Below are 18667 nucleotides of genomic sequence, written 5' to 3'. Positions count from 1 at the left end.
CATCTCCTGTGTATATGTGTATATATTTTAATCCATAAACCTGAATAGATTGTGGTGTACTTCTCCCTTTTGCCCAGGCCTTCCAATGACTAATCATGGGAATTATATAGTGCGCCTAGGGCACTTTGTGAATTGGCTGGGTGAGCAAGCAGAAGCTTTGGGTGTTGAGGTGTATCCAGGCTATGCAGCAGCTGAGGTAATAACATAACTATTTGTGTGTGAGATTTTAGCCCAATTTTCTATTTTTTAGCAAGTCCCATATTACACAGAAATGCTTGAAAAATTAGGGCTCAGTTCTGCAAATACTCCTGAATACTCTGTCTCCAATTCAGCAAAGCATTTAAGCACATGATTAATCCCATTGTTTTCAAGACTGAGCTCTTAGTTAAAAGGTTTGGATTTTTTAAACTCCATGTGTTCTGCACTTGGAAATAATTTTAGAAATGGGCTTAAAATGACAGGTCTTTAAAATAGATGTTGTTTGAATATTTCCATAGGTTCTTTTTCATGAAGATGGCAGTGTGAAAGGGATTGCCACTAATGATGTAGGCATTCAAAAGGATGGAGCACCTAAAGTGAGTACTTACCTTTTTAATAGGCAAAGGTCCAATTCTTTATTCTACATACATCATTCTGGTGCCATTGTTGTGCTTGGTGTTATACCCTTAAAACAAACAAACCAAAAGTCCCTGGTATTATCAGTGAAAGTCTTCAGAGAAGGAGGAATTGTTTAAGGAGGGATTTGAATGAAAATTGGAGAGGTTGGTTTGGCATAGGTGGTGGTTGGAAGGATGGAGTGGGAGGAAAGAGGGGACTGAATGGAAGAAGTCATGAAGGTGAGTGGGAGAGAGAGATGTCCAACTGGTAACTCATAAAATACAAAACACTGTTGTTCTAATGGCTGGTTGCTGCCTTCTGCCCTTTTTGCAGTTCTGTTGTACTTTGCTGACTCCATCCCATCTGCCTTTTGTGGGCAAGGTGCTTACTGGATGAATCCTCCTGCCTGTGTGGTAGCTGTCTGCATCCACTTAGTGCTTCCTCCTTTGGAGTATTATTATTTTCTTTTTTGTTCACTTTTTAAAATGTGCTTTTTCCTGCTAATAAGGAGGCTGACGTTCCTACATTTAAAATAGTTGACCATGAAATCATATATTTAGTACACTCTTGTCTTGAAATAATTCAAACAGAACAACTGTCACCTCTCATTATACCTTTATTTGTTACACCAAATAGCTAAAATTATTTTCAATTCTATATTTTCACCAGTAGATGGTACCAGTAATATTCACATTTGTTGCAGTAGTTGAAAGCCTGATTTTATTCCTGATGTAAAGAGCCCCAGACCTAGGAACTGTAGAAAAGGAGCAGAATGTCTTCTATGACTTGTAAGAAAACTGCACCACTTATTCAGAAATTTCTCTCATGACAGACATTTTTTATTAACTCGTTTAATTTATTAATCTTAATGATTAGGGCCCCACTCCTACAAACACTTGCACAGGTGTTTAACTTTAGGCTCTGTGAGTAGTTCCATTGAAGTTAGCAGTACAACTCACAATGGATGGAGTTAAAGATGTCCAAGTGTCTGCAAGATCAGGGCCTTGATCAGTAAATTTACTAAAATTATAAGCTCTTTGAGGCGCGTAATGTCTCTTGTTTGTCTTAGAACAGTGCCTAACCAATGGGGCCCTCATCCATGATCAGAGCCCCAACACACTACTGTAGTACAAATTAATTTAAAAATGTGAAGGCAACGGTATAAATATACAATAAAACAAGCACTGGTTCTTGTATAGGTGCAGGAGAAAGATGCTAACTGCAAAACATTTTTTGTTACATAAATTTGGAAACATAGCTAATGTAGGATGTCTACATTTAGAAACCATAATTAAATAGCTAATGTAACTGCCGTTATCTTAGCAAGGACATGGCTTCTATGAAACAGCACCATATGCATGCATAGTCATATTAACATAAGTAACAAGTCTATTTATTCATCTGTATGCTGTAAATACAGTTCACCTTTTGCTTCTCAATCAGAAGTGCAGAAAGTGGGGAAAGTTCCAGCAAAAACTGACACTTACCTTCCCCTAAACATGAATACCAGTATTTAAGGAACATAGTACGTTTAGTTCCATCCCCAATGCCCTGTGAGAAAACTGTCATAAATTAAGTGAAATAAAAAATTTCAGTACCACTTTTTTGAGTTTGGGTAGGATATAGCCTTATGACAAAAATGCCGAAAGAGAATTATTAATCCACCTCCTGGGAGAATTTTTTTATCCTGTTTTCCTCCTAAAATATCATTTGAGTTTTTCCATAATATAATACATCTACAAGCATATTAATACAACTTTTATGGTAACAAAGGCAATTATTACTAAAATAAGATATTTAGTTTTGTATTCTACATATCCAAACTTCTTACATTGCACCGGATCTTTTTTTGGCTGACTTTTTTTCTGCTAATATCCAGTCCTAGTAAGATCTCTTTGTATATTTCAACATACCAGATTTGTGCAATAATTGGTTTGGATCATTTCATCTTTTTTTCACTTATGAATCTAGCCCCAGGGTACTGATATCTAAGTCCTGTGTATGAACTGGGGACACTTTCATAGTTGACTATCACAAGATATATCCAAGAAGATGTTGCTGGGCATGGATCAGCGTTCACATCACACTCCCTGTCAGTGCCTGGCCCAGGCTGGGGAAGCTAATGATCTATCCAGCACACAAAATTCAGTGATGAATCCTGGTCAAGTGCCTCCTGAGGTACATTGCGCATATGCTAAGAAGATGTCGAGTTTTATACTAAATCCCATCCAAACAATGGACAAAATGTCATGCAGTGGAAGGTCAGCAGAAGCATGACCTGCTGTGACAAAGTGGGGATTTTTTGTAATATTTTTTTCATTAATCCTATGTATGCCTCAGTTTCCTCATACTTTGCCTGGCTACCTAGTGAAGGATGGGAAGGATTAAGTTTGTGTTTATGGAAGGCTAAAGAGCTATAGGTGTGTGGGTGAGTGTTGCCTAGCTGAGCGGACTGAATGGGTCATTAAAAAGGACTGGCCAAGGCCAATCCACATCAGTGGAAAATCCAAAAAGACAATTGAAAACCCAGTTTCCAGGATCTGGACACCTAGCAAACAATGACCTAGAGGGAAGAGAATTTCCCTGTCTCTCAGCAAGGAAGCTGAGCAGAGGCCCCAGCTCTAGAACAAAAGACTGAGAGGAGTGAGATGGAGGAATCAAGAACTGGCTTCTGGAAGAAGCCTGGGTGCTCTCACCTGGAAACTGACTAAGGAGGTTAGAGAGAGACAAAGCCTGAAAATGGAGTTCACTACAGCTTGGTTGGTGAAGTGCACTGGGCTGACCAGAATGGATTCTGCTTTAACCTTTATTTCTCTATGCTAACTTAAGGACGTCCAATGCTGTGTTCTAAACCCCACTGTTTTGAAATTGCTGCTTGAGTATCACTGCAAATACTGGATGAGGTGCGTTAGTCCCTTGAAGAGTGTACAGGTCTCTAACCAGGAGTCTCTCTCAGTTGGACTTGCTGAGCAGAGCTCACAGTGTGAAGCGGGAGTGCTGAAGCCCTAGAAGTTGTCTCAGAAGATGGTGAGGCTGCATAGCCTACCTTGAGGGAAGAGTAAGACTCCCTGGGGGTCAGGTATATTGAAGGGTTCCTCAAAGAGACTGTTTAAAAACTGGGGGCACAGCACCAATCCTGTGGATCTGTGACACAGCTATCTGGGTGAGGTCCTCACCTCCAATCTGGCCTCCTGATGCTGGGTAAAAGGGCCTGTATAGTGTAAATGTGCTCTAGGAGCCCCCTATTTGGCTAGAGGATCATTGTCCTGATATGAGAACTGTGGAAGACAGCCCTGCACACACTCTGGCACAGGGGGAGTACTGTGGTGGGGTGGGAGGAGTGTTTCAGGGTGGGACCACAGCACACAGTGCTGCATAGTTCCTGGGCAAGCCCAGGAAGGCTGCAGTAATACCGACAAATGCCCAGCAGTTGCTTCAATCTCTAGAGTATCCCAGAATCAGGAAGATCCTAAAGTGCCTTAACAGCACTCTGTGCCTCCCTTTCCCTCACTCATGTTATCTAAATAGTGTGGTGACTACAGGTTCTTTGTTTTTACAGACTAACTTTGAAAGAGGTCTGGAGCTACATGCCAAAGTCACGTTCTTTGCAGAAGGTTGTCATGGACATCTTGCCAAACAATTGTACAACAGATACAATCTAAGGGAGAAATGTCAACCCCAGAGCTATGGTATCGGACTGAAAGAGGTATCTGTACTTAGTTTTATCACAATACTTGTACACTTAAATGATTGAAGTATAAGACTTGCTGCAAACTAGACTGTTTCAAAATGTGTGTATAAACTGCTTTCTAAAACTGAGGTTTTTTCTTTAGATTGTACACTTAAGTAGCGAGTGGTGGATTTTGACAAGAGCTTGGAGTTAAGTTTGTAAACTTTTGAATCGTTTTGGTATTATAGAATAAGGAGTGTGAAAAGGCCTGTTTAAGTTGTGACATCCATCTCCTGGCCAAGGCAGGGTTAGTCCCTATTGTATTTTTCCTTCTTACTCTCCTTAACTTCCTATATGACATTAACTCGTTGCTTTTCTGCTGCCATTTTATTGAACATCATAACTAACTCTGGGTAGTTTTGTTTGGTTTCCCATCCTCTTTTTTTTCCATTTACAGTGCAGGTATTCTTTAGCTCTTGTGAAGAGTTTTGTTTCCAAACTAAATTCGCTCTTTAAATTGATTTAACTTGTAAATAATTTCATATTTTAAGTGTACAAAATATTTCTTTTTAAGGTCCACTTTTAGCCTAGCACGGACTGTCCCTGATTAAGGGAGAACAAAGGTACAGCTAAGTTGGAAAACTGTCCAGGTATTGCACAGCTGTCAACAAACCCCAACAACCTTTCCATCTTGTGACTATTCTGTGACATGTCAGGGTATAAACTAGCTAGTGCTCTGTTGCATTATAGTGAAGTGATGGCTGGAAACTTTCTTTAATCTATACAGCAGATGTCCAAATTGTGCTAGCTACACATTGTCTGCAGTGTTAATTCAATATGCATATAATTAAGACGTGCTGGGGTTACATTTTTGGAAAATATTTTTAATGTTTTTTCTGAGTACAAATATATTACACTGGTAGAGTAACTGTTGGTTTTACACAAAATATATTCAAGGTTTTAACATATATTAACTTGTGTTCCTTAACCATCAGTGTCTACTCCAGACTATGTATATTCAAAATAATTGTTTAGACTTCTGTATTTTTTTAAAACGGTGAAACTATATGATCTTTTACAAAACTTCAAGTAGTACAGTATAGTAGAAGCAGAAGGTTGGCCTTTGAGATTTTGAGGTTCCAAATGAGTGATTACAGTAGTTTTTTCAGGTCCCAAGTAAAGAAGTTATTGAAAGGAATTTTCACTGTTAAGTAACCCAAAACTTTTGTGTTCTTTAAATAAAAAAAAAGTCAGTTTAAGCATGTGCTTTTCTTGCATACATTCAGAAGTTATTAAAATACTGATGCAAAATTCAGGCTCTTCTGTGATTAATGGTGGGTGCTGGGGCTGTGACAAATTTTATCTTCCATGGTGTAAATATTAAAGACCATGCTGTTTGTTGAATTTGCTGATGTGAGGTGTTTTAAGGAAGGAAAGTATTTGAATTGTCACTTGAAAATATGCTGAGAGAGCATTTGTACTACCTTACTCTGTCCTCAGCTGTATGAGCTTTATCATATACCACAGCATAGTAAATTCAAAGTAATGTTTTTGCAATCTTGTCCATATCATTTCTAGTTGGGTTTTGTTTTTATATTGCATTATTAAAATGACTTGCATTATAAAGTAGTCTCTATTCCAGTTGTGGCTTATTGATGAAAAGAAATGGAAACCAGGAAGAGTGGAACACACTGTGGGCTGGCCCTTGGACCGACATACGTATGGAGGATCATTTCTTTATCATTTAAATGAAGGTGAACCATTGGTAGCTCTTGGGTTTGTGGTAAGTCATGGTTTGCTGCTAGAACAAAATTTAAGTCCCTGCTTTAAAGCAGGAAATGCTAGAATTTCTCAACAAACAGTTGTAAGAATTTTTTAACATTTGCAGAACTATGTATTTTTCCTTAACTTCATCTGAGAAATGCTAAACCATTTATACGAAAATTTTCCCAAAGACATTCAACCTGAGGCAGGCACCCAGCATTGGAAATTTCAGCTCGGATGGTTAAATTTATAAGCAACCGTCTTCTATAATGGGAAGTGTGAGGCAACCATAACTACAGATGTTGCTACTTATGTCACCTATAATAAGAGCAAGATACGTGTCAAGTAAAATTGTAAATGTTTGCATGACCAGTTGCATGTGTTAGCACTCAGGTACTCAGTTACTCATGCAAACTGTATCAGCTTTTTCAGAATGCTTGTTAATATTTGGTTCTTGTACTACCATTAGGGTTACCATCCGTCCAGGTTTCCCCAGACATGTCCGGCTTTTTCGGGGGGGGATTTCTAATGAAGTAGAAATGTACGGGATTTCCCCCTTTCCCTCCTGCGGAGTGCGGTGCGGCTGTTTGGACGCCTGGCCTGATTGAAAGCCGCTCGCAGCCACTAGGGCCTCTAGCAGCCAGAGTCCCTCCCCCTCCCCTGCTCCCTTCTCCCCCACAGAGCAGCGTGGAAGTGTTTGAGTCCACATGGAGCCTGCATTTCTCCCTCTGCCGGGTGAGCGGGGGGAGCAGGGCAGGCGGCGGGGGTGTGTGTGTAGAGGCTGCAGGGCAAGTGGGGAGCAGGGGGCACAGAGGCTGCAGTGGTAGGGGGGTCTAGAGGCTGCAGGATGAGTGGGGAGCAGGGGGCACAGAGGCTGCAGGGGTGGGGGGGTGCAGAGGCTGCAGGGTGAGGAGGAGCAGGGCAGGCAAGGGCATAGAGGCTGCGGGGCGAGTGGGGAGCAGGGAAGCACTTAGCAACCCCCAACCAAGATCAGAGCGGGAGGGAGGAGGGGGAATGCGGGGTGCTCAGAGGAGGGGGCAGAGTTGGGACAGGGACTTTGGGGAAGGGGTTGGAATGGGGGCGGAGAAGGGGTGGGGTTGGGGCGGGGCCGGGGGCGGGACCGGGGCCCCATGGAGTGTCCTCTTTTTTAAATGTTTGAATATGGTAACCCTAACTACCATGCTGATCATGGATAAATGTATTCCCTCCTGTTTAAGATGTATAAACAACCCCTCCCCCCCAGCCTCCTTTTCCCTTTGTTTGCCTCTGTCTTCTATACCTTCATAACCTCCAGTCCAGACTATTGCAACAAGAGCTTTGCATTAAGACAGTGGTCCCCAAACTGTGGGGTATGCCACCCTAAGGAGTGTTGAGGAACATATGGGGGGCATGCAGCAGGACCCAGGCCAGGCTCCACTGGGATGGGGAGGGAGCAACATGCTTCCAGACCTGCTCCGACCCAGACTCTTTCAGCCCCTTTCCTTTTCCACTTCCAGGCCCAGCTCTGCCTCCAGTCCTGCTTTGCCCCCAGCTCCATTCCGCCCCCAGCCCAGCTCTATCCTCATTCCCTCTCTTCTCTGACCAACTCTGCTTCTAGCCCCAGCTCCTCCCCCAACCCCAGTTCCTCTCCCAGCTCCACTGCTAAGATGACTTTGGCTGTGCAGTAATGGGGGAGGGGGTCGCACAGATTCCATTAATGGTAAGTGGGGGCGCGACAGGAAAAGTTTGCATATCAATGCATTAAGGTCTTGTGTACATCAGGAAATAGCACAGAATAGCAACTGCACACTAGCTCCCAATGTGGCCACTCATATTCCATACGAAGAGTGACTTTGTGCAGTTTAGCTTAATTCATTTAAACTAAACTGCACAAAGGCACTTAGTGTAGAATAAGAGAGTCTACACTGGGAGCTAGTGCAGAATTGCTGTTTTAAATTCACACCCTAGCTTATTTTGCAATAGCTTCCCATGGTACATAAGCCTTAATTATGAAAGCTCCTTGTAACACTGATGAAAGAAATAAGTTGTCTTCTGTCAGACTATGGTGGGCTGTCAATTCCATTGGCAGCGAGTGGACTCTGAGATGGAATCAGCTGAGATGGATGTAGGTAGCTTTGGCCAAGTTATCTAAAAAATGATCTCTGTTTCTCTCACCCATATTATGTTGTTCTGTTGTCTAAAACCCTGGAAATAATTGTCCCAAGGGTAAAGCTTGCAAGAGCCAGAAACAGGGATTTTTGACATAAGGATCATGCTTCTGGAATTGCTCCTGTCAGGAATATGTCAAAGCTGGAACTTGACCATCTAGAAAAATGCAAGACACATCTTAGCACTAGCTTTTGACTGAATGTAAAATATGAACTCCTGGGCGTCCCACCAACTGGTGAAGTCTCTTTTCATTCTGTCTTTGTATCATTGTTCCTTTGCTGCTTTATATAGATGCTTCACTCATTTGAAAATGTTAATTGACTCAACTTTAAGCCATGTAAAAGTAGTGCTTGAAAAATTTATCAATGAGTGGCTGAAACCGGACTTACTACCCAGGGTTGAAGGAGAAGCCCCTGGGCAATACCTAGTGATCAGAGCATAATTTTGATATGACTTTTAAAAAGTTTTTTGTTTCATCCACACTGCTCAGGCAAACCATGTTTAAAAATGCAGTTTCATTATGATGATTCAATTTCCAATGGGATGGACTGTTAGGAGAGCTGGTTACAGCTTGGTTAGATACTTTCAAGACAACCTTGTAACAAAGTCCTCTGACTTGGTTCTGAGCATAGTGTTAATAGGTCTGAAGTAGGTCACGAATATAGTTTGGCTGCTTCTTGCATCTTGAATGTAATGAAAAGATCCTGAAGTTGGTGTAACAATGGACTTAACAAACCACGTTTTAATGCTGATATGGCACTTTAAAGAACATAAGAACGGCTGTACTGGGTCAGACCAAAGGTCCATCTAGCCCAGTATCCTGTCTACCGACAGTGGCCAATGTCAGGTGCCCCAGAGGGAATGAACCTAACAGGTAATGATCAAGTGATCTCTCTCCTGCTATCCATCTCCACCCTCTGACAAACAGAGTCTAGGGACACCATTCCTTACCCATCCTGGCTAATAGCCATTAATGGACTTAACCTCCATGAATTTATCCAGTTCTCTTTTAAACACTGTTATAGTCCTAGTCTTCACAACCTCCTCAGGTAAGGAGTTCCACAAGTTGACTGCGCTGCATGAAGAACTTCCTTTTATTTGTTTTAAACCTGCTGCCTGTTAATTTCATTTGGTGACCCCTAGTTCTTGTATTATGGGAATAAGTAAATAACTTTTCCTTATCTACTTTCTCCTCATCACTCATGATTTTATATACCTCTATCATATTCCCCCTTAGTCTCCTCTTTTCCAAGCTGAAAAGTTCTAGCCTCTTTAATCTCTCCTCATGTGGGACCCGTTCCAAACCCCTAATCATTTTAGTTGCCCTTCTCTGAACCTTTTCTAGTGCCAGTATATCTTTTTTGAGATGAGGAGACCCCATCTGTATGCAGTACTCCAAGATGTGGGCATACCATCCATTTATATAAGGGCAATAATATATTCCTTCTTATTCTCTATCCCCTTTTTAATGATTCCTAACATCCTGTTTGCTTTTTTGACCGCCTCTGCACACTGCGTGGACATCTTTTTTTCCTGATTTATTGTAGGTAAATTAGCCCCCATCATATTGTATGTATAGTTGGGGTTATTTTTTCCAATGTGCATTACTTTACATTTATCCACATTAAATTTCATTTGCCATTTTGTTGCCCAATCACTTAGTTTTGTGAGATCTTTTTGACGTTCTTCACAGTCTGCTTTGGTCTTAACTATCTTGAGCAGTTTAGTATCATCTGCAAACTTTGCCACCTCACTTTTTACCCCTTTCTCCAGATCATTTATGAATAAGTTGAATAGGATTGGTCCTAGGATTGACCTTTGGGGAACACCACTAGTTACCCCTTTCCATTCTGAGAATTTACCATTAATTCCTACCCTTTGTTCCCTGTCTTTTAACCAGTTCTCAATCCATGAAAGGACCTTCTCTTTTATCCCATGACAACTTAATTTACGTAAGAGCCTTTGGTGAGGGACTTTGTCAAAGGCTTTCTGGAAATCTAAGTACACTATATTCACTGGATGCCCCTTGTCCACATGTTTATTGACCCCTTCAAAGAATAGATTAGTAAGACACGATTTCCCTTTACAGAAACCATAATGACTTTTGCTCAACAATTTATGTTCTTCTATGTGTCTGACAATTTTATTCTTTACTATTGTTTCAACTAATTTGCCCGGTACTGACGTTAGACTTACCAGTCTGTAATTGCCAGGATCACCTCTAGAGCCCTTTTTAAATATTGGCGTTACATTAGCTATCTTCCAGTCGTTGGGTACCGAAGCCGGTTTAAAGGACAGGTTACAAACCTTAGTTAATAGTTCCACAACTTCACATTTGAGTTCTTTCAGAACTCTTGGGTGAATGCCATCTGGTCCCGGTGACTTGTTAATGTTAAATTTATCAATTATTTCCAAAATCTCCTCTAGTGACACTTCAATCTGTGACAGTTCCTCAGATTTGTCACCTACAAAAGCCGTCTCAGGTTTGGGAATCTCCCTAACATCCTCAGCCATGAAGACTGAAGCAAAGAATCCATTTAGTTTCTCCGCAATGACTTTATCGTCTTTAAGCGCTCCTTTTGTATCTCGATCATCGAGGGCCCCACTGGTTGTTTAGCAGGCTTCCTGCTTCTGATGTACTTAAAAAACATTTTGTTATTACCTTTGGAGTTTTTGGCTAGCTGTTCTTCAAACTCCTCTTTGGTTTTTCTTATTACATTTTTACACTTAATTTGGCAGTGTTTGTGCTCCTTTCTATTTACCTCACTAGGATTTGACTTCTACTTTTTCAAGGAAGTCTTTTTATCTCTCACTGCTTCTTTTACATGGTTAAGCCACAGTGGCTCTTTTTTAGTTCTTTTACTGTGTTTCTTAATTTGGGGTATACATTTAAGTTGGGCCTCTATTATGGTGTCTTTAAAAAACGCCCATGCAGCTTGCAGGGATTTCACTTTAGTCACTGTACCTTTTAACTTCTGTTTAACTAACCCCCTCATTTTTGCATAGTTCCCCCTTTTGAAATTAAATGCCACAGTGTTGTTGGGCTGTTGAGATGTTCTTCCCACCACAGGGATGTTGAATGCTATTGTATTATGGTCACTATTTTCAAGCGGTCCTGTTATAGTTACCTCTTGGCCCAGATCCTACGCTCCACTCAGGACTAAATCTAGAATTGCCTCTCCCCTTGTGGGTTCCCGTACCAGCTGCTCCAAGAAGCAGTCATTTAAAGTATTGAGAAATGTTGTCTCTGCATTTTGTCCTGAGGTGACATGTTCCCAGTCAATATGGGGATAATTGAAATCCCCCACTGTTATTGAGTTCTTAATTTTGATAGCCTCTCTAATTTCCCTTAGCATTTCATCATCACTATCACTTTCCTGGTCTGGTGGTCGATAATAGATCCCTAATGTTATATTCTTATTAGAGCATGAAATTACTATCCATAGAGATTCTATGGAACATGTGGATTCACTTAAGATTTTTACTTCATTTGATTCCACATTTTCTTTCACATATTTAATTCACATTTAATTTAATTTAATTTCACATTTAATTAAACTATTAAATTATATAGTGCCACTCCCCCTTTTCTTCCCCCTCCCCCCTGCACGACCTGTTCTATCCTTCCGATATATTTTGTACCCCGGAATGATTGTGTCCCATTGATTGTCCTCAGTCTATCAGGTTTCTGTGATGCCTATTATATCAGTATCCTCCTTTATCATGAGGCACTCTAGTTCACCCATCTTATTCTTTAGACTTCTAGCATTTGTGTACAAGCACTTTAAAAACTTGAAGGAGTATAAAATAACTTCTTTTGTTGAAATGTTCACATTTTAATATTCATGGCATGTTTTATTTTATTGTTTTGTTTTAAAGGTTGGTTTAGATTATCAAAATCCCTATTTGAGCCCATTTAAAGAGTTCCAGAGATGGAAACATCATCCCAATGTGGAGCCCACTTTTGAGGGTGGAAAAAGGATTGCCTATGGTGCTAGAGCCTTGAATGAAGGCGGTTTCCAGGTAAGGGTGTGTTTGGGGTTTTTGTTTGGGTGTGGGCTTTTTCTTTTGTAACACAACTAAACTATTTATTCTGAATTCCCTGTGGCCCTACTAACAAGAACTATCTATACTTGTAATATCTAAACTAAAATGTCTTCAATTTGTCTGTCAGCAAGTGTCCATTGAAATAAAAGATTGGATAAAGACAAAAGGAATTTCTGGACAGAAAGCAATGCCTTTTGGCACCAGGAAGTCTCATTGGCCATTCTAAAATAAATTGATCAAATTCTATGAATATTGCCAGGCCTTGAGAAAATGCCATTCTATCTACTAAATTAGAATGTCCTAGGATATGTCTTGTGTCTGTTACAGCAAAATATGTACAGGAGTAAAGAGAGAGAGTTGACTAGTCAATACTGTATTTATTGCTAGGAGGAAGTGGCCAGATGTGCCTCTTTGCCTTGGGTTATACCAATTTATGTGAGAGAATAAGACAGTTGCTATAGACATACTCCAGAGCTCTGTGAGTTCAGCTGAATATCCTGCTCTTGTATCCATCTCTCCTGTGTTTTGAATAATGTATAACTTATTTTATGTAGTTCCTAGTGCAAAGCTTGGTTTATTGTATGTAATTTGTGTTATATCTACATTAAATGGAGTTTACTTTTCTGTATGTTAAAACCTACTAGTTGATCATTAATTTTTAACTGCTCCACTCTTCAAGGTGTGTGCCTTTTAAAGGTGTGTTTGCTGGCTTTAAAAATGTCTCATTGAATCAATAGGAAATAAAATGTCCATAGGCACAAGAATAGTAATTGTCTGGAGTAATCATAATAACGTGTATGGTGCCTTGACAATATCTATAGTAGAAGTCTTGGACCAGTTTGTATATGGAATGCAGAATTATGTTCATATGTGAGTAGAATTATAGCTCTTAGCTTTTCTCTCTCTTTGGTGACGATATTGCCTCATACATAGGATACATGTAGGATATATGTACAAAATTTCCCACAGCAGGAGTTTTCCAAATTTGTGTGCTATAGATAAACTTAAGATGCCTCTTTCTTTGAGGAACATGCAATTTGAAAAGCTTGGTTTTAATGACTTGCCCAGTATCACTTAGAAATATATGGCAGAAGCAGGGATAGAATCCAGTTCTCCCAGGACAGCATTCAACTGTCTTAACCACGAGACTGTCCTTTCTTTTCCTGCAACCCACTGCCTCATTCACTACACACTTTCCACCTTTTGCACAAAATGAGGCAGAGGGTCCTATAGACAACAGCCTCCTTTACTACACAACCCAGATCCATTCCCAGAGCAGGTCCATCTTGTGCACTGAATGAGGCAAGGGTCCCATGGGGGGGAAAAAAAGATGTGATCATGTAATTGAAGACTTTATCATAATGCATACATGCAAGGAGCGAAAATTAAGATCACACAAGCAAGCAACCTTGATTTCTGGAATTTCCTAACTTTTGGGTGCTTGACTTTGCAACCTTAAAAATGTTGTTTTTATTTAGCCTGTGTGTAACTTCCTACATTTTTAAAACACACACTGAAACAAACCAATTTCCTTCATACTCTGAAAGGGAGCATTTAATAGTGGGCACAGACACTCTACACCCTCTAATCCAACCTCTCTATAGCTCAGTCCTATCTCTTCCCCATCCTGGCTCCTTATCCCAATTCTATTACCTTGCCTATCCAGTCCAATCTCCACTGCTTGAGCTTCTTATCCTAGTCATAAGAACATAAGAGTGGCCATACTTGTTCAGACCAATGGACCACCTATCTCCACAATGGACCACCTTTCCCCATCTCTGACTGTGGCTGGTGCCAGAAGCTTCAGAGGCAATTAACAGAACAGGGCAATTTCGAGTGATCACCTGTCGTCAAGTCCCAGCTTCTGGCAGTTAGAGGATTATGGACACCTAGAGCATGGGGTTGCATCTCTGATCATCTTGGCTAATAGCCATTGATGGACCTAGTTTCCATGCACTTATCTAATTTTTTTTTTAACCCAGTTATACTTACGGCCTTCACAACATCCCATGGCAATGAGTGCCATGGAATTATTCACAATTCCTGGACTGCAATGATACAACTTAATACAGTATTTTGGTCTCCCAAAAATATTGCAGGAAATTGCCATATTTGTAACACTATCGTGAGTACTCCTGGGGTTTTTCTGATAGCATGAGAGCACTATATGCTTGAGAGTCCTGTGGAATGCACAAAATATGAATGGCGATCTAGTAATGATTTATATCGAAGTGGCTTAATGATTGTGTTCTCTCTAAGGAGAGTGTTTGCACTGATGCAGGAAGATATGGGAATTTGCAAAATTTAGGAAAGGCCAGATGGAACAGGAAAAATATATTTAATAAAAAAAACCAGCCAGGAAACCACTTTTATTGTCCCCAGTACTATGCCAAGCAGACTTGGTTATAATACAGTAATAGTGGTATTTTACTGTATATTCCATCCAAAGGTTTCATGAACACAGAGGATGTAACAAGTGCATTTAATCCCATGAAATCTGTGTTTAGCTGTATAGCTGTGCTTAGGGACATCACTTGAGAAAATGTCCAGTTGAAGATTTAAAACTGCTATTATGTTGTCTGATCCCCAAGCCCAGTTGCCTTCACTGTGAAGGCAATCACCAAGTTCGCAGCTTGAGGGGAGTATCCAGTACACAAAACAAACACTGTACTGTAAAGAGGGAGGAATGCTGTAACGCATCTTCAAATTTTAGTAACTATCCTCTGTAAACATTCAAACTTAGCAAGAAAAAAAATCTTCAGAGATAATCCAAATGTGGTTATATATACTTATTAGAATTTCTTGGTGGTTTTTTTGCTCCATGAGACATACTTGTAAATCATTTCGTTATTTTAAGGATGTAGCTTTAGAGGTTTACTTTTCCACAGGCAAACTTCTCAGAAGTGACACTCACTACCTGATTATATTATACTTCTCAGAAGAAAGGGAGAGGGAAAGATGTGCCCAGAAACCATTCCATTATTAGTCTCTGCACAACTTTTTTTTCCTTAAAGGAACTGAGACTTCGTGCCAAACTCAGTAATACCTGGAAAATCAATCTGTCCACTAAGAAAGAGGACGCAGACTTGAGAACTAAACACGGAGATAGACTGATATGGTTACTATGGGAGGAGGGAAGCTTGACTTACTAAAGCAGAGTCTAGGTGGGTGAGGTAATATCTTTTATTACCAACTTCTGTTGGTGAAAGAGACAAGCTTTCAGGCTACATAGGCATTTGTCATTTTAAACTCAAGAGCAGAAGGTGGGGGGCAGGGCAAGGAGGCATGAGTGACTTTATCATAGTCTATTCAGTAGAGCAATCATTTTGAGTGGAATAGTATAACAAGATCACATTTGTTTTCTTGAGCTTCCACTTGATTAAACAAAAACCATGAAGTTCTGCAATATTGGCCTTGATATCTCTTATTTGCTCAGGATCTAGTCTCATGCCAGATTTTCCATCATACATGCTCATTTAAAAAAATAATAATCTTAATCTCACTGAATTTTTCTCTTCAGTCTATACCCAAACTCACTTTCCCTGGTGGAGTATTAATTGGTTGCAGTCCTGGTTTCATGAATGTTCCTAAAATCAAAGGTACGCACACTGCAATGAAAAGTGGCATGTTGGCTTCAGAAGCTGTTTTCAACCAATTAACTAATGAAAACCTCCAGTCGAAGACAATAGGTAAGATCTGATTTAAACTTGTAGCTGGCTTGTGTGTTTGGTTGAAACAACTATTTGAAAGCCAAATAAACTATCTCTTCGAAGTTGGTTTAAGAGAAAATTGATATACCTAAAGTAAATTATAACATATACAAGAAACAAATAGAATGGATTCAGAATGTTTTGTTTGGTTATTGTGAATAGATCAGGTCCTTGGACTGGAGCAGAGAATGTGATATGCTCTTAACATTGAAGGGGGGAGTCAGGAAGATTAGGCCTAAATTTACAATGTATATTGTCAATTATTGTTTTTACAAATCGTACCAGATCTGGATTCATGACTTTAAAAAAATCTATAGAAAGTGTTTTTGTTTATTCATAAATTCCTCTACAGTGTTTGCAATGGATTATTGCATTAGTGCAGAACCAGAAAGTGAAAGACTAAAAAATAGGAACAAAGATAAGACTAGTGTGTTTTCATTGCAGTTGAGAGAAATGCAAATAAAACCAAAATCCTCATAGCATTAATGGTGAGCAGTAAATTGATATTTTTAGTTTTACAGTTTCCAGTTTTAGTGAACTATAATATTAATGTATGTAACAACCCTCTCCCACCCACCCCTCAATAGAACTTTTAACCTTAGTGTCTTCTTATACTGGTTGCTTTATGGTTCATCAAAAGAGGAGAGTACTGCGAAACTTTCTTTGTGTATTAATTGATCTCTTAAAAACTTTGATGGCAACAGATGTCTATAGAGACCACTGCCCTAGCTAGAACTTGAGCCCTTCTGGAGTTAGCCACAGTGATTAGAGTACATTGTTTAAGCAAAATATACTTTTTAATGACAGCTGCTTCCCCACGACTACAAGTTCTTATTCATTTTTAAAGTGTATTATCTGGTAAGTACAGACATAGTGTGAGATATTATTGTTGCGTCTTTAGCAACTGGACTCTCCAGCTTTTCCCTAATACAGCAGGCAAAAAGATATTTAGGGACTATCTACACTAACAAGCCCACTATTTTAGTGCACTGTTTTCTTCCATGGTCATGGGAATCTGTTTTATAACGGACCTGCTGTCAGTGTGGACAGGAAAATGTTTCCTAACTTGGTTACAGAACTGCTTTCTCATGCATGTAGGTAATAAAATTGTTTAACAGACACCCTAACCCTATGGCAAAACAGTGCACATATATTAGTGGCTCTTTTAGTATAGATGGTTCCATAAATTCTATTTACTGTATTTCAGAATCCATTCCCAAATAACATTAGTAATTGGGGAAATGTCTCCTCATGGAGTTTTGTTTATATAAGTTGTCTTCTCGAGGCCTTACTTAAAAGATGGTCTGCTACAGTGACATTACATTTAGCATAGTGTAATAAACTATTAGACGTCTTGTCAAGGATGGAGTTATACAAATCAGTGCTCATGGCTGCATAGCTGTAAGTGTGTGTGTGTATATGTAATCTTGTGAAGCTATATAGTTCAAAGGTTTTGAGTTTAAAATGGGAAAACTTGGTGCTCGGATCATAGGTGGGTTACTCTGGTTAGCTTACACCTTAGTAGAGTCAAAAGTGAATTTACGGCATTGGCATTCCCTAATTGTGTCCTCATTGTCATCTGTTCAGTCATTTTGCATTTTCAAAGGCAACATTATTTTGATAAACTGCCTCTGTTTGGAAGTTTAACATTTCTCAGAGTATTCATAGACTTGTGCTGAAAGACGGAAAGAACATTTAGAACATTTAGTCTGACCTCCTGTAAATCACAGGCCTCTCTAGAAATCTGCCATCCAAACATCGTGAAGCACTGTAGTCTTGTGTATTCTCACTTCCCATTCCAAAGTCCCTTTTCTCCCATCACCCAGTAAGAGAAGTTTTTGAAAGGGTATTATATAAGGACTTAAGGGGTCCCGTTCCTGAACACAAGAGCCTGAAGCACCACTTGCTTTGTTTTAAAAATATTTAAAAACTGAATTTAAGGATACCTGTTTTGATGATCTTACATACAAATATCCTAGAAAAAGTGTCTGAGAAAGTTAGACTTGTATTTCAGGAAATAATCCTCATTTTAGGAGTGTAAGTGTACAGTTGGCTATAGTTGCAAGCTCTCATTTTCTTCAATGGCAATATAAAATTTAGTAATTTAGGTTCATTATATTATAAATAGATCAAAATCTAGTTTTCAAAAAACTGATCTTTATGCTTTGCAAATGATTTAATCCATTGCTAATAAACACTTCTCAACTTGCAACAAGTTCTTATTTCAAGAACCTAATCTTCCCTGAAATCATGCTATATTATAAACATTTAACAAATAATATATGTTTACAACTAGGACTTGATGTGCCTGAATATGAAGAAAACTTGAAGAAATCCTGGGTGTGGAAAGAGCTCTATTCTGTTAGGAATATCCGACCATCCTGCCATGGAGTACTGGGTGTCTATGGAGGAATGATTTACACTGGTATATTTTATTGGATATTGAGAGGAATGGAACCATGGACATTAAAACATCCAGGTAATTTTCTTTCAGAAAATACAAAATGTACATGGTCTCTTATGGTTTTGCATTAAGCAAGGTTGGATTGGGTCAGTACTCAAGTCAGATGTTAAAAGGGAGGATGTTGAAAGTAAGTGTCTGTAGATGGTGGTTTTCTGTGTCTATGGAATCAGTCACCTGGTGTAGTTCAGTGGAGGGATTGGGGGCACTACACTACTGGAGATAATCTTTCTGTTGAGACACAGCTAACATGACCATTTGTGACTAAGA

The 18667-nt window shown here is 39.6% G+C and overlaps 1 protein-coding gene across 1 annotated transcript in view; it reads left to right on the top strand.

The window, feature by feature from the left end:
• Positions 1 to 18667, top strand: part of ETFDH (electron transfer flavoprotein dehydrogenase) — a 29795-nt gene that overhangs the window by 9329 nt on the left and 1799 nt on the right. Inside the window, exons 5-11 of the mRNA XM_054031145.1 lie at positions 78 to 196; positions 498 to 575; positions 4157 to 4303; positions 5910 to 6050; positions 12059 to 12202; positions 15747 to 15915; positions 18233 to 18415. Coding sequence (XP_053887120.1) covers positions 78 to 196; positions 498 to 575; positions 4157 to 4303; positions 5910 to 6050; positions 12059 to 12202; positions 15747 to 15915; positions 18233 to 18415 — 981 coding nt within the window. The remainder of the gene's footprint in view (positions 1 to 77; positions 197 to 497; positions 576 to 4156; positions 4304 to 5909; positions 6051 to 12058; positions 12203 to 15746; positions 15916 to 18232; positions 18416 to 18667) is intronic.

Source organism: Malaclemys terrapin, chromosome 5 (assembly GCF_027887155.1).
Source record: "Malaclemys terrapin pileata isolate rMalTer1 chromosome 5, rMalTer1.hap1, whole genome shotgun sequence".
Taxonomy (NCBI): domain Eukaryota; kingdom Metazoa; phylum Chordata; order Testudines; family Emydidae; genus Malaclemys; species Malaclemys terrapin.
This window is presented reverse-complemented; position numbering and strand designations above follow the sequence as displayed.